Source organism: Cygnus atratus, chromosome 3, assembly GCF_013377495.2.
Source record: "Cygnus atratus isolate AKBS03 ecotype Queensland, Australia chromosome 3, CAtr_DNAZoo_HiC_assembly, whole genome shotgun sequence".
In the NCBI taxonomy this organism is placed as follows: Eukaryota; Metazoa; Chordata; class Aves; order Anseriformes; family Anatidae; genus Cygnus; species Cygnus atratus.
In genome coordinates this window covers 44,451,085-44,465,936 of record NC_066364.1, presented here as the reverse complement: position 1 = coordinate 44,465,936, position 14,852 = coordinate 44,451,085, and the positions used below count along the sequence as shown (strand labels likewise).

General features: G+C 35.0%; 1 protein-coding gene across 7 annotated transcripts in view; it reads left to right on the top strand.

The window, feature by feature from the left end:
• Positions 1-14,852, top strand: part of ASCC3 (activating signal cointegrator 1 complex subunit 3) — a 283,273-nt gene that overhangs the window by 125,786 nt on the left and 142,635 nt on the right. The window contains exon 14 of one of the 7 annotated variants that reach the window (XM_035561721.2): positions 6,137-6,239. The exons of 5 other annotated variants lie outside the window; for them this stretch is intronic. In XM_035561721.2, coding sequence (XP_035417614.1) covers positions 6,137-6,145 — 9 coding nt within the window. In that variant the 3' untranslated portion in view covers positions 6,146-6,239. Of the gene's footprint in view, positions 1-3,538; positions 3,652-6,136; positions 6,240-14,852 lie in introns of those variants that run through there. One more of the 7 variants, XM_035561720.2, reaches the window with a different exon arrangement.

Below are 14,852 nucleotides of genomic sequence, written 5' to 3'. Positions count from 1 at the left end.
AGAGAAGACTGAGGAGAAACCTCATCAATGTGTATGAATATCTGAGGGGAGGGTGTCAAGAGGATGGAGCCGGTCTCTTTTCAGTCATGTCCAGTGAGAGGATGAGAGACAATGGGCACAAACTGAAGCACGGGAGGTTCCGGCTGAATTTGAGGGGACACTTCTTTACTGTGAAGGTGACAGAGCAGTGGAACAGGTTGCCCAGAGAGGCTGTGGAATCTCCTTCTCTGGAGATATTCAAACCCCGCCTGGATGCCATCCTATGCAATGTGCTCGAGGTGATCCTGCTTGGCAGGGGGTTGGACTAGATGATCTTCAGAGGTCCCTTCCAACCTTGGCCATTCTGTGATTCTGTGAAAATGGTAGTGTTTCCAGAAAGGGCAACAGCTGCATCATTCATTCCTGACACTGTTATGCAGCTGTTACTTTATGGTCTATATGGCCTCCCCAAAGTCTCCAAGATGAGCAACCCGGATTCTCTCAGCCTGTCACCACAAGAAGGGTGCTCCAGCCCTTTGATCATCGTCATGGCACTCCTCTGGACAGGTCCATGTCCTTCTTGTGATGGGGACCCCAGAGCTGAACACAGTGCTCCAGGTGGGGTCTTACATGAGCAGAGTAAAAGGGAAGAGTCATCTCCCTGATCCCACTGGCCATGCTTCTTTTGATGCAGCCCAGAATACAGTTCGTTTTCTGGGCTGCAAGCGGACAGTGAAGTTCAACTCATGTTTAACTTCTTGTCGTGTTGAACTCATGTTGAACTTCTCGTCAACCAACATCCCCAGGTCCTTCTCCTCAGGGCTGCTCTCAATCCATTCTCTCCCCAGCGTGTATTTGTGCTTGGAATTGCCCCAGCCCAGATGTCAGACCTTGCACTTGGTCTTGTTGAATTTTATGAGGCTCACATCCTCTCCCCAAGTACTTCATAAAAATTTCTACAGCAGTTGTGTATCTGAATGGAATTCAGGAAATGTTTGAAATTTTCTGACTTTTGAGGCAGTAATATATGACAGGCACTGATCTCATTAGCAGTGCTCCAGAAAACCAAAAGCTACATATTTCGTCTTTATGCAAGAAAGAAATACCAGAATCGGAGCAAAATATATTCCCTTTTCTAAAGTTCCGTGAGTTATGTACACTCTCCTATGGCCATCAAACTTTCACAATGCTGTCTTTTTTAAGATTCTTTACTAGAGTATTTTGAATGAATTAATAAATTAAACCCAACAGTTGTTTGTTTACCTACTGTTCTGTTAACTCATTTTGAAAGAATTCTACCATGCTAAAAAGGAGTAATTTAGTCTTATGGAAGTCATGCTGATGTGCCACTGTCATATTATAGGTTATAGTGTGATGCTTGACTGAAGTTATATGTTCATGTGTTTTAATAGATGTACGTGTGTTTTCATTTTTTAAGACTAAGGCTGGTAGGAGGTAGTTGCATTCCACAGACATGTGTTTTGACAGATGGAGAGAAGCTTTTTATGTTGATTTTTCAACAGTCATACTCTGCAAAACTTCAAGCTCTTTCTGGCTACTGGGAAATTAAGAGTTGGTGATTCAGCCTTTAATTTTGATCCATCTGCTCAAACTAATGAGATATCTCATTTGTAGGCTCCACTTTGAATTACCAAATGCAACTGAAGCTGTAACATTTGTCTTATAGCACAACTCTCCTCTTGCTTAACTTGAGGAAAGATGTAATGATGAATGGCTTGCCCTACTGAGCTTTCTGGGGGTTTTGTTATAGAAACTTTTTATGGTGACTGGAGAATTAAGATCAGAAAATGTCCCAAAGGTTTCCTGGTGCTTTTTAAGTCAGTGTGCTCTTTTTGTAGGATTACTAATGATGTAGGTCTTCATTATGAGGTTTCTCTGTCATATGCTACCTCTTAAGACTATGTTAAGTGAGAAGGGATTTTTCTCAGTGTCCTTCTGTGCTTGGTATTAGCTGGTGAATATTTGTTTTCATGTCATACTTCAAATTTGCTATGTTCTTATATTGCCTGCAAGTATGTTAGAGCCTCTTGGATTGATTTGCACTTTTGGAGTTTTATTTCTACCTTTTAATAAACCAAAGACTCTTTAAACAAAGCGAGGGAAAAAAGAAGTTAAAATTACACACTGTATCAGAGAATGTGACCCTATACTCAGTTACAGGTAGAGTATTTTTGCCAGCATTTGTCTTCCGGAATACTGTTCTCTCAGAGACTGTGTCATCAAAAATTATCATTCCATCAAAATGATTATAGCTGTCTCTTGTCAGGCAGTCTCCAGGAGTGAATCACAGGCATTAGCAGCAGTAGTTCAGCTACGGAGCTGAAAAGGCTTCTTAACATTTTACAGCCCTGTAAGAAAGGCATCTAGTGCCAAAGCGTTCTGGGGAGTGGGTAGCACCTCGTTGAGGCAGCCTGCAGAGAACCTCGCAAGATCAGCAAAGACAACAACTGAATACCGTACACATCAATATCATTTTTATAATAAATTGAAACATTTCATTGTTAGCCAGTTTCAGACAATGCATACCCTACTGTTCTTATCTTCACATTGTATGAGGTAGAAAAAAACCTTGACTTGTTACTTGACTTGTTATTTGAGGAATAACATGGTGTTTTTAGGAGTTGTGACATTTTTTTTAAACATTATTTTTAAGTTGTTTTTTTTTTTAACCCTCAGAAATACATGATATGTAAATTTTAACCACACTAGATTCCTTTCTCCAAAATATATTAAACTGTTGCACTTCCCAAGGTTCATTTTTCTGAAGTTAGTATCCGAGGGAAAACGCTCTTCTTGACTCCGACCATCTCTGTTGTTACATAGGCTCACTTCCAGTATATCTTCTGTTGTTACTGACCTTTTGCTTTCTTATCCCACTGCCTTGGTTACTGAGAGAAAAAGATGATCATATGTTTCTCTCATTGTCCCCATCAACTGTTAACTAATTCTGCTGTTATGAATTGATCAGAACCTTGCTGTTCTTTTTTCTGTTCTTTTTACTTTTGTGAAATGAAGAGCCTCTAAAAACCTGAAAATACAGAAGGTATCTTTGGATTTTGTTTTTAATTTTTACATTATGTTTTAGAAGGGGTGTTGCAGAAATTCTTTGAGAGATTTCAGAGAAAGTGCTTCCTCAAACTGCACATGTAAACCTCTCATGCTTTTGCCATGTTCCCCAGACTACTCATCTTGTCCGTTTCTGCAACTTTTTTTTTTTCTTCTTATAGCTGATTCTCTTTGATACTACTTAAACCTTCAAAAGAAGTCGTGTGTTCTTTGCCCTTGCTGTTGTTTCAGCAGGTCTCTCGTATTTACTCTCTGCACCTTACTTTCCTCTCTGTGTCCCTCTTTCCCACCCACATTCCCCCAACCTTCAGTACTCTGTTACTCTGTCTTCAGACATAGATACCTAAGTTTTAGTATTGGTTCCTTACCTAATGCGCTTTGCTAATTTGCCCTTTTGGTTGCCGATTGCAGTTTTCAATTTGGAGTGCCTTTGGCATTCTCTCATCTACTGTAACTTTTTATCCTCTTTAAGAAAACAAGCGTCTCATTTTCCACTGCTTTCGATAATTTTCTATGCAATGGAGTTAGGAGGTTAGAATTAACATGCTGGAAGTCGTACCACTGGGATTGAAAATGTGGAGGAAGACAGAAGGACAAGAAAAGGAAAACAAGGAACAGCCATAGACAGAACCATCACTTGTTGATGCTGCAAGTGGTGATCTTCGCACTGCCCATTTTCTGCTTATTTCAGTTCACTTTTCTTAACAGTCTTTTGAAAAGTGTTTTTTCAAGTATCTACTTGTCAGTGCCTGAGCTTCTGCTCTTCTACTTTGAACTAGTTTCTTAGTTTTAGCTGGTTTCTTCTGCCTCATTTAGCATTTTACAGTTACCATTTTTACAATATTGTTACAACTGCACCTGATATACCTAAGACATATTTATTTTTTGTCTTTGAAATTAAATGTGGATTGATATTTTTTTTAAATGTGCAAAATGTTGCCATGATACTTGTTCAATTCTTAATTAATATATGGTTAGTATGCAGTTTTGGTAGAGATCAGACTTGGTCTATTAATTAGAACTTATGTGCTTAATTAAAATGTTCTATACCACTGTTATGCATTTAGTTCATTAGAAACAATATTGAGATAATATTAATTTTTTAATATTAGAATAACTTCTAATTATCATCTTACACAGATTATTAATACTTAATATTCTTTCAAATCAGTATTATTGATGTCACAGGTCAGAAAAGATTATACTTGAATTTATACAGTCAAAACTGTTTCCATGCTATATAGCGCATAAAAGATTCACTGTCTGTAATTGTTCTCTATTTACAATAATTAACTTGAACTTTGCAGTACTGAGAAGTGTCATCTTGTTTGCCTTAAAAAGCTATCTTAAGCCAAAAAAGAAAGTCTGAGTAGTTATTTTAAAACTATTGTATTAAATTGTCAGAAGTAAATTTGACAGGTATTAATTTCATCTGTAAAAATGATGGATTAAATTTCTTTATTATCAGTTTTCCAGCTGTTATTTGGTTGCAGAAGCCATGCGAAGATAAAAGTTTAATAAGCTTAGTTACTGCATCTGTTGACATTGCTTTTATAGCTGTGTCCTAAGATAAGATTTAATAAAACAGTATTTTTTTCAGAGGTCTCTCTGGAACTTACTACCTTGAGAATTAAGCTTGTCCTAGTCTTCTTCCTGGGTTAAATAGTATGTATAGCACACTGGACAAATAATTCTGAAAAATTACTGAATTTATTAAAATTTATTATCTATCCAAGGTTTTGGGGGTTTTTGAGTTCCGTTTAGTAGCCTAAAAAGTTTATTCAAGTCCATTTGAGTTTTTGTAGCTCTATATCTATACAGATTGCTTTTATTTTCCAGGTACATCTTATTTGCATATATATGTACAGATATTGTTTATATGTGCACACGTATGTAAGTTTAAAGTGGTCAGACAAGATGGGTTAATTATGGTTAATCTCTTCAGATGTTATTTCCATGTCAGATGATTAAGTGAAGCCTTGAATATTTTAGATACCTTTCTGTAGAACTTCTCATGTAGTTTTTGCACAGGTAAACATTAGTATGTTTAATTTCTTTGACAAAATCACAGGCTAAATAATCTGGTGATGGTGTGCTATTTTTATGTTCTTTGTTCTCATCATTTATTTATGCACTTCCATGATAACTGCCTTTTGCAGTTTTAGGGATATAACTGTTACCATAATTGTATGTCTGAATAAATAAAACTTCATATCTTACTTTAATTAAGAATATTATATTGGTGTGCTAACTATGTAGATGATATCCTTCAAAAAATTGTATGTACCAGATGTTTCATGCTATATCATTAAATGAGACGTTCATATTATTTTCCATTATATTTTCTGGTCACATCTCTTTGGCTTTAAACATTTAATACCTTGTCAGCTGCCTATATGAATAGATGAAAAATTGCTGGAAATGGATGCTGTAACAAGTTATGCACATGATAACCCCTTATTCTTCAATTAGATAGTCTTCTAAATGTTTGTGTGCTACATTTCTATGCCTTAACGATAATTTTTGCATATATGTCTCAGTTTACATAGTAACTTGTCTGTGCATGTCTGCTCAGGTGTTCACAATTAATTTATGTAGACCAAAAGCACAAAATTATTTTCCTACCAATAATTATGAGTTCACAGGATGTTTGGTATATGTCTATAGTCTTGCACAGGTATGCAATAATGTCTGTATTTGTAATACATCTGTTTAAGGTTGCAGTTGCTTCTATTTAGAATTTCTGTTCTTCTGATATTAATGAGTGTACACTGAATCATTAAATAAAATATCAAATTTAATTCCAAATAATTAACTTCTCATAGTCTGAAGGAAATAATAAATAATAATAAATTTTATTACTCTGTAATAGGCCATTTGAGTGAGCTTGCCTTTTATGGGAGATTTGAAAGTTAAGTTACAGGTGTATAGTTTGCATACTATTTATATTTATTTTAATATATATTTATATATTTTTATATTATTATATACTATAATAATATTATATATTATAAATATATTTGTTTATATTTATATAATACATTTAATAGATGTGTTCATCCACTTACAGATGTGGTAAAGACAGCTACATCACTCTTGCAGCCTAATACTGTGAGTTTTACTAGCTCTACGTTAAAAGCTCGTTTTCAAACACAGAGCTGCAGACTATTAATGGTCTAGAAGTTTGTGGGAAGTTATGTCTGTGGATGCCCATTATCTTTGTGTTGGTCTTCAGTAAGAATTTAATGACAAGGATAAATGATTTCTTCCAGAAGAAACGTTGAGGATAGTCAGTGGTCTGAAGCTTTTGAAAAATTCTTGCTGTTGTAGCCATGAAAGAAATCTCTGTGTTTAATCTAATAGATAGTATCAACTAACAAGCTTCCTGATTATCACCAAAATTTTTGTAAATTATTCAAAATGTAACAACACAACTACTGTCCACTGATGACTCATAGACTTTTTAGAAGATGTTACCAAAGAATCCTGTAGCGATTTCATTAGTGTTTTTATTTGAACTATATGGTGATACGGATATAGAAAATAAGTTATTTGGAGGAATCTATGAGGATGAGAAATAAAAATTCTTTATTAAGATGGTAAGATGCATCAGGAAATTCCTTTCAACTTGTATTCACTTTCGAGGATAGGAGATTTCTCACACATGTAGTTCTTTGGTATTGCTAACTTCTTTTGTGGTTACTGAAGAGATGATTCCACAATATATTACATTCATATACTGTCATATATTTAATCATGAGGTATTTATAATTTTCTTATTTGGGAGATGACATCTTGAGAAGGTCTAAGTATATAAAGTATGGATTTATGAGGCGCTTCTAATTGTTTTAGCATAGTTTACTTTTGTTTGAAAAGTACTGGATCATTTAAATTCTTCATAACTTTATTAAGCTTCATATTAAAAACATTGAAGTTTAAAAACATTTGAAGTTGTTTATTTACTTCTGTGAATTTAGAAAACTTGTTGATAACAGTAGGGGGATAGCTTCTGGATAACAATGTGTGTTTTTAAAGCAGTACTGGTAAGAATTAAGCTAGAAAATCCGACCGTCTGACTGTTTCGTTCTTTAATTGTTTATTAGGTTTATTTTATGTTATGGGATCTTACAAAAAAACAGAAGATTGACATTGTAATTTTCTTACTTTTTTTTTCTTAAGTAAAAAGTATGAGAATAGATTTTAGTATCCTTTATGTTCCATTCATGAGCATAATTTGCATAGTACTGCAGGCTTCTGGGTTATTCATGTACCTAAGGAGAGTATATATTTAAGTAAATATAGTTTTGGAAACATAAGAAAATAAACTTTACAACTCTTTATTATAGAATAGTTTTCATGATTTATCTATGATTTGTCAAAAATTGAATTTATGATAACCAAGAAAAATTTGTGTTATATGAAGTCAGAATAGTTAATGTCAGGCCAGGACAAAAGGAAATGCTTAAAACAAATTCTTGCATGATCTTGTTTTGCTAAAAAAAGATGCAGTGAAAAGCTGCTTATAATTTTGAATAACAATTGTCATTCAAGTCCATTGGCATCTGTAAGAATGCAATTGTTAGCTGCCTAATGACATATATTTGCATAGTAATAGACTAGCTTTTCTTGCTTAATTTTCTATACAAGAATAGATATTGCTATTTCTATTTCTATCCTGTCAATTAAAATTCGGAATAATTTCTACTACCTGTAGGAGTCAGTAAAGTATTGTTTGTTTGTCTTAGTGAATAATTTGCCTTCTACATCAATTTTCATTCTTTTCATTTTTGCTCTGCATTTTGTAAGGATAATTCTTCACACTGTTTTGCAGAAATAACACATAATATATTTTTGAAAGATCTTTTTCTGTTTTAGACATTTCTAATCTTAGTATATTAAGGCAATGAATGTTATCTTCTTTCACCCTCTTCTTCCTTTAATTGCCTCAGAGTGTTTTTAATTGTGCTTTTGCTTTGTTTTGGGGAATAATCAATTGCTCTATAAATCTAATAAAGTTAAAATAAATTACCCTGCAATACATGGAAATAAACTTAATTCAAACTAGATATTAACTTACCTACAATTTAAATGTATTTGGCTAAAGCTACAAATTGAAGATAAGATCCCATTGTCTTGTTCTGAAAAGGATGCCTGCTAATATCCAGAATCTGTAGTTAAGCATTGATTCCATAACTATGCATTTATTTTATAGGCTGTTCAATGTAGCTCAAAATATAATAAAACACTATCATAAACACAAGTGTTTACAATTTTTAAGGTAATTTATTCTAATAGTATTTTAAAACTTTCTAATATAAACTAAATCAGACAAACCAATCAGCATACGCTAGTGAAAAATGTCTTACTGTTGAATATCTCTAAAGGAGGAATCATGAAGTTTCATGTGGGCAAATACTTTTTATGCAGAAGCGTCCTTCCATGCATACACACTGGTTGTTCTTCAGTGTAAAGATTTTATATTATCATACTCACTCATTTTAATGCTAGAGGCTTAATGTAAAACTTATGGGTCCAGAACTGTTTCATCCATAGCTTTGAATGAAGTGACACCAATCCCCTAAGCCTTTCATTTTCATAATGTGGCAGAAAACACAATGTCATGCTTTACATCAGCACAGCTCAATGCCTCTCTGAATTGCCTGTTCAATTCTACATGCAGCATATTGAACACAATTAGGAGAAATTAGGGATCTGCATCCAGTTGCTGAGCTCAGATCTCATTGAGATCACAGAGCTCACACAACTGAGTGCTGCAGTGGGTGGAAACAGGCTCTTTGAAAAGGTCAGGCTAGGATGGCAAGGAGTTTGCCTGTACGTGAAAGCACAGCAGGGAAACCTGGAGCTCTGCCTAGGGATGATGAGCCAGCTCAGAGCTTATGTGTAGGCAAACATTGTTGGGAGAGCGTGCTCAGGACCTACTGATCAGTAAAAAGAAGTAGCTAAGGCCTTCTTCAGACAATTAGAAAAAGCCTCATGTCCACAGTCAATGGTCTTTCTGTGGAACTTTACACTGATATCTGCTAGAGGGATAATACAGCAGGGCAAAAGCAATCCAAGAAGTTTCTGGAGTGTATTGATGACAACTTCTAGCACAGGTTATTGAGTAGTTGAGTACTAATGCTCTGTTAGACCTTGTACTGGAGAACAAAAAAATAGAAATAGATGCTTTGGCTGCAGTGACCATGAGATGTTGGCGTTTGGGATTCTGATGGAGGCAACAAAACAAAAAGATGAATAACAACCCTGGGCTTTAGGGAAGCAGACTTTGGCCTCTTCAAGGATCTGCCTGGAAGAATCCTATAGGAGATGGTTCTGGAGACAAAGGTCCAGGAGAGCTGGTTGATTTTCAGGGATCATATCTGCCAAGATCAAGATTGATCCATCCCAACATGTGGGAAATCTAGTAAAGGTGGTGTAAGGCCAGCATGGATGATTAAGGAACTTCTTTAAAAACAACAATAAAAAAAAGTCAAATTATAAAAGGAAGCACACAGGAGGGGACAGGAGACCCATGAGGAATTTAAAGACACTGAGCATGCAGGAATAGGATTAAGAAAGCCAAATCCCACTCAGAGGTGAATCTGGCAAGGGATGTAAAGAGCAGCAGGAAGGACCTCCATAAGTACTGCAGCAGCAGAAGAAAGAGTAGGGAAGATGATGGCTGTCTGCTGAGCATGAGGCAGGAGACCTGGTGACAGAGGATATAGAAACGGCTGCTGAATGCCCTCTTCACCTTGGTCTTTGCTGGTAAGATTCACCTTCAGGAATGCCAGGTCCCTAAAACATATGGGAAAGATTGGAGCAAAGACTTCCCTTTCACTCACCATTACATACGTCTATGGAACCTGATGGCATACACACACAGATACTGAAGGAGCTGACCAGTGTCACTGCAGACAACTTATGGTGATCTCTGAAAGACCAAGGTGATTAGGGGGAGGTTCCTGAGAGCTGAAAGAAAGCAAATGTCACGCCTATCTTCAAAAAGAACAAAGAAGGAGGATCTGGGGAACTGTGGGATGGTGATTCTTGAATCTGTGGAAAAGTGATGGTGAAAATAATCCTGAAAACCACTTCCAAGCATGTGAAGGACAAGAAGGTGGGTGGAAATAGTTGGCGTGGATTTATGTAGGGAAAATGTAACAAATGAAAATTAAGAATAAAGAAAAATCTTGAAGTATTTCAGAATGTGTATGATAGTAGAAACTTTTTATATGATAGATTTAAAATGCATGAGGCTATACAAAAGGAGGGCAGATAGTAAGCAAATGAAGAAAGTAGTTCTAATATAATGTCTTTACCTTAGCTTTTAGCATAAAATTGCAAGAGAAATAACAAATATGAGATTGAAGTGTATGACATAATATTCATTCAATATCCAATGTAATTTCATCTTAAGTGAAAAATAAATTTCCACATTAAAATAAATACAAAAAATGAAGTAATAGGCATACATCTTTCTTGCAGGGAATTTAAAAAGTAGAATTGTTATGGTTAGATAGATGAGCAGTTGCACATTATGACAGTAAAAATCTCTAAGCTATATAGGAGTTAACACTACTAAATACTGGTATATCTAAATAGATAGATAATTAGATGAGTAGCTATACTAGGTAGGAAGTATTTTTATTAGGTTCCATAGAGTTTGTTTCAAAAATTCTAGTTTTTGTTCAAGCAGGGATGATCAAAATTAATTTGAGTGGATAATTAAATCAAAACTTAGCAGAGACAGCAATTACTCTTAATCTATCAAGAGTTCAAAGTAGATTATATCACATTACAGCACTGATTAGTTGATGAGGCATTATAGATTTTTTTTATCGTTGTTATTAGTTAATCTTTTCCTTTAAAATTCTGTATGGTATTGTGTGCCATTGTTCTTTAGCAGAATTTGCTGAATGTTTTCCTTGAATGCACGGTGTTTTTTTTTAGTGGTGGCTCCTGATGAATTTTTGTGTGTGTTTTGAACCCTCAAGTGGGAATGAAAATTCCTGTGTTCTAATGCACGCTATTTAATTTGGCATGATGAGTAAATGCAGTCTGCTTTTAGCTTGTGAAAAAAATTTCTATATAAAGGGAAGGGGGGTATATGGAATGTCTCATTTAGGAATGATTTTTAGGCAGTTTAGTAATCCTTCCATTTTCTGTAGTGTAAAAGAGAATCTTAATGCATGTGCAGATTAAATCAGTATTTCTCTTAAATCCATGATGTACCAAAATGAGTTAAAATAAATTCATTTTTTCTTGTTGCCTTGGTAAGTGGTAAGCTTGTTGAGCTTTTTCCATTTCCTTGTAGTTTGTTAATATATGAAAAGACTATGTAAAATACAAAAATCTGTTCAAATTCAAACAAAATGCGTACATGAAACTTTTTAAGCTTTAGTATGGCTTATCTTATATACTTTACTCCTGTTTTTTTAGTTAGTAGTTCTGGATAGTGATCTTCATAAGCTGTTGTTATGTCAGTGAGGGGAGAGGGAAATGGCATTTATACACCTTCGTGCTATCATTTATTACTGGCAATCAAGCCATTCTGGGTTTACGGTGAGTGTTTTTGATCAAGAGCTATTAGTGAGCCATGTGTGTTGTTCTCATTTATATTTTGCATGAAGTATACTTCTCATGCTCTAACAGTTAGGTGTTAGAATTTTGAGCTGTATCTTGGCAGTCAGGTAGAAATCACAGCACAAATGAAAAACAATTTTATTATTCTTTAGAATTAGGCTAAACATTAGTGAACTGTAGTTAGTTAGTCCAGGAGATGGTTCTGTTTAGTGAAGTGCAAAGGATGATGTTTTTGGCATAAGTAAGGACAGTCAGCACTCCTTGGGAAGAAGTGTTGAAACTTCATTAGGAATTGAGTTCTGTAAAATCCTTGGAGGAGACTTCATTCTGACCTTAAGGGAGAAAATGGATGGATACATTGATCTGTTGATCAATATCCCTAGGTATTCATTTTCATTAGAAGTAATACCCAGTTGAGAACTGAATACATATAAAGGAATGTGGTATAAGACTTAGATGGGTAAAGCAAAATAATTTCTTGAAGCTAAAATAATGTATATATTCCTATACTTGTCTCTAAACTACATAATTAATATCTGCATCGCAGTAAATTGCAGTAATTGCATTCCTTTGTCTCAGTTTCTTTGGAAGTTGTGATACAGAGTGGTGGCGCAAATCCTAGGCCTTCTGTCTCGAGAAGACATGTTAATAAAACAGAGATGCTGAACCAGTACTAGTGTGAGTACTAATGTAGTAGTACTCACAGAGTACTAGTGTGACCAGTACTTTAATAGCAAGATGGAAAAATACCTGAAAGAGTCGGTGTGCTCCTCCAAAAAGGTGAATGCATCATTTTGGAGTTAGCATAGAGAATGTTACTATGAAAGAGATTTTCCAGTAGGAAAAGTCATCCCGAGCATCTTTACTGTCCAAGACAGAAGAAAGGGTGTCTGAATTTCAAGTATCTGATGATAAATGTCATCTGATTTTAGACACTTCCGTTATGCATGGATGTGGTGTGTTTTTTCTTTCTCGTCTAATAAAATTCTCATCTAATAAAAATATGGCAAGTTCTGCAAGTGTCTAATTACATGTCCAGGATAGCACAAAAGTACTAGTTCTCCCAGGTATTATGAATAACATGCATTTCAGTGCTTCAGTAATGTGCTAACATGTTTCAGGGAGATTACAGCCTGGAAATATACAACATCGGGGGAATACAAGCACTTCCTGTTGTGAATTTTAAACAAAGTCTTTAGCAAGAATGCTTGATTTGTTTCATGCTTTAAGAAAATTCTGGGGAGGTAACCTAGCTAGAGGCATTTGCCTTTTCCTTTCTGTAGTATTTTTGTCATTTAAAAGCTTTGGTTTCAGGAGAGCAGCAGCAGACGCTTTCAGCACTAGGGCTGTATACACCAGAGCTAGCTTTGAACTGCAGAGTACAGATCTAATTACACAGCTTGTAGCTGTGGAACCGCTTCTTTCTATTCTAAATTACTTTTCCTAACATATTTGCATAATTTAATGCACGGAGATTTTGCCACTGAAATATAATATTCTCTGACACAGTTAGGACAGGCTAAATTAACCCGTTAAAGGCTATGTTGCTGTCTCACAACATATTTGGTAAATGCTCACAAACTTTTTTTGGGGAAAAAACATTCAGTGAGGTCTTATATATCAATTTTTAGCTAGGACTGGTTCTTTACAAACATTTGGTGAAGTTACAGAGTTTACAATTAAATGTTATCTGATTATGCACCTCTAATCACCTAATAAAGCAGTCTTTTTAATTAGACCTTGGAGTTTGTCTACCTCTCATTGAAAAGTAATTTTTATTTTCAGCAATTTTTGCAATCATTTTAAATTAAAAATTAAGTCAGATGTTGATACATGATCATGACATACATAAAAGCCAACAAATTCCAGTGTACATTATTAGTTAAAAAAAAAAAAGAGGTAAATTTCATAAAGAGAACAAATGTTACATATCTGAAAAATAGGTGTCTTTCTATAACAGCTACAGAAAGGCTTCTAAGTACAGAATTTATATCAACAGTTGCTTTATAGTTACTGTTTGCATAACAAGTTCTTACATCTTTCTGAATGAATGATTGCGATGATGTTAGACATTGTTATACAGTGATTCTGTGAGAAGAAACCATACAGAAGATGTTAAGGGAATAGTAGATGTGTTCTTTGGCTGGTGAATATTCCAAGGGTTTTTACGTATAAGTTCTTTCTTTTTGTTCCTTATTTAGTAAAACGTGTTAAATCTTAACAAGTTAAAGAAATGGTTCTTTATAATGACATCTTCATTCTAGAAGGTTAAAATAGTGTGATGGATACAATAAAAAATAATAGGAAAAAAGGAGATGGTCTATTATATAGGACAAAGAAACACTTCACTGAAAATTTAGATTCTGTCCCTGCTTCTAACAGTATACGTTTGATGTTACACAAGCTGAAGCTGCCGAAATAAAAATCTTCAGAAGCATGTATTAATCAAGGCTTCTAAATTTTGAGAATTATGACATAGGAAGTATTGATCTGATGATTAAGAGTATTGGGTGCTCATGCCTTCAACAGAATTAATAGGAGCTCTACTTTATCATATTAAGCAGTATGATCTCACATCTTAAGACACACGATCAATTAGTGAATACAATGAACCTTGGTTTCAGTTGCAAAATGTGCGTATGAGGAAAGAATATTGTGTGCCTTTTTCTCGATGTTCTGTAATCCTGACTTCTTGTAATGATTAACCTTACAGCAAATCACATTACGGAATTGTTAATTCTGTCTTCAGAGCAGGGTTTGATCAGTGTGCTAGATAAAACGACGTACAAAAAAAAAAAAAAAATTGAGCAGTGTCTGTTCCGCATAGAAAATGTGGCAGATAATGTTTCAGCAAAAGGAGGTTAACTGCAGACTGTGTTGTTTAAGACTGGCTTCCCTATTTAGCACCATCCTGTTGTGTAAGTATTTCTGTAGTTAGGTGCAATGTAGAGGCTGAATTGTAGCCCAGCCACCTCATTTAAGTCAGAGTTGACTGCTCCAGGGTTTCTTTCCTGTATGACTCCTATATCCTACTAATATTCCTAATCATGCGCTTGAAAGATCTTCCAGTCCCCTGACAGAGAAACATGCTGCTAGCTTTTCAGTTCCTGTGGAAATCCCAGCATGGAATTGCACTTGGAGGGAAGTTCCCATTCAAATGCATCTAGGCAGGAGCTTAAGAAAGTATAACACAAGTCTTA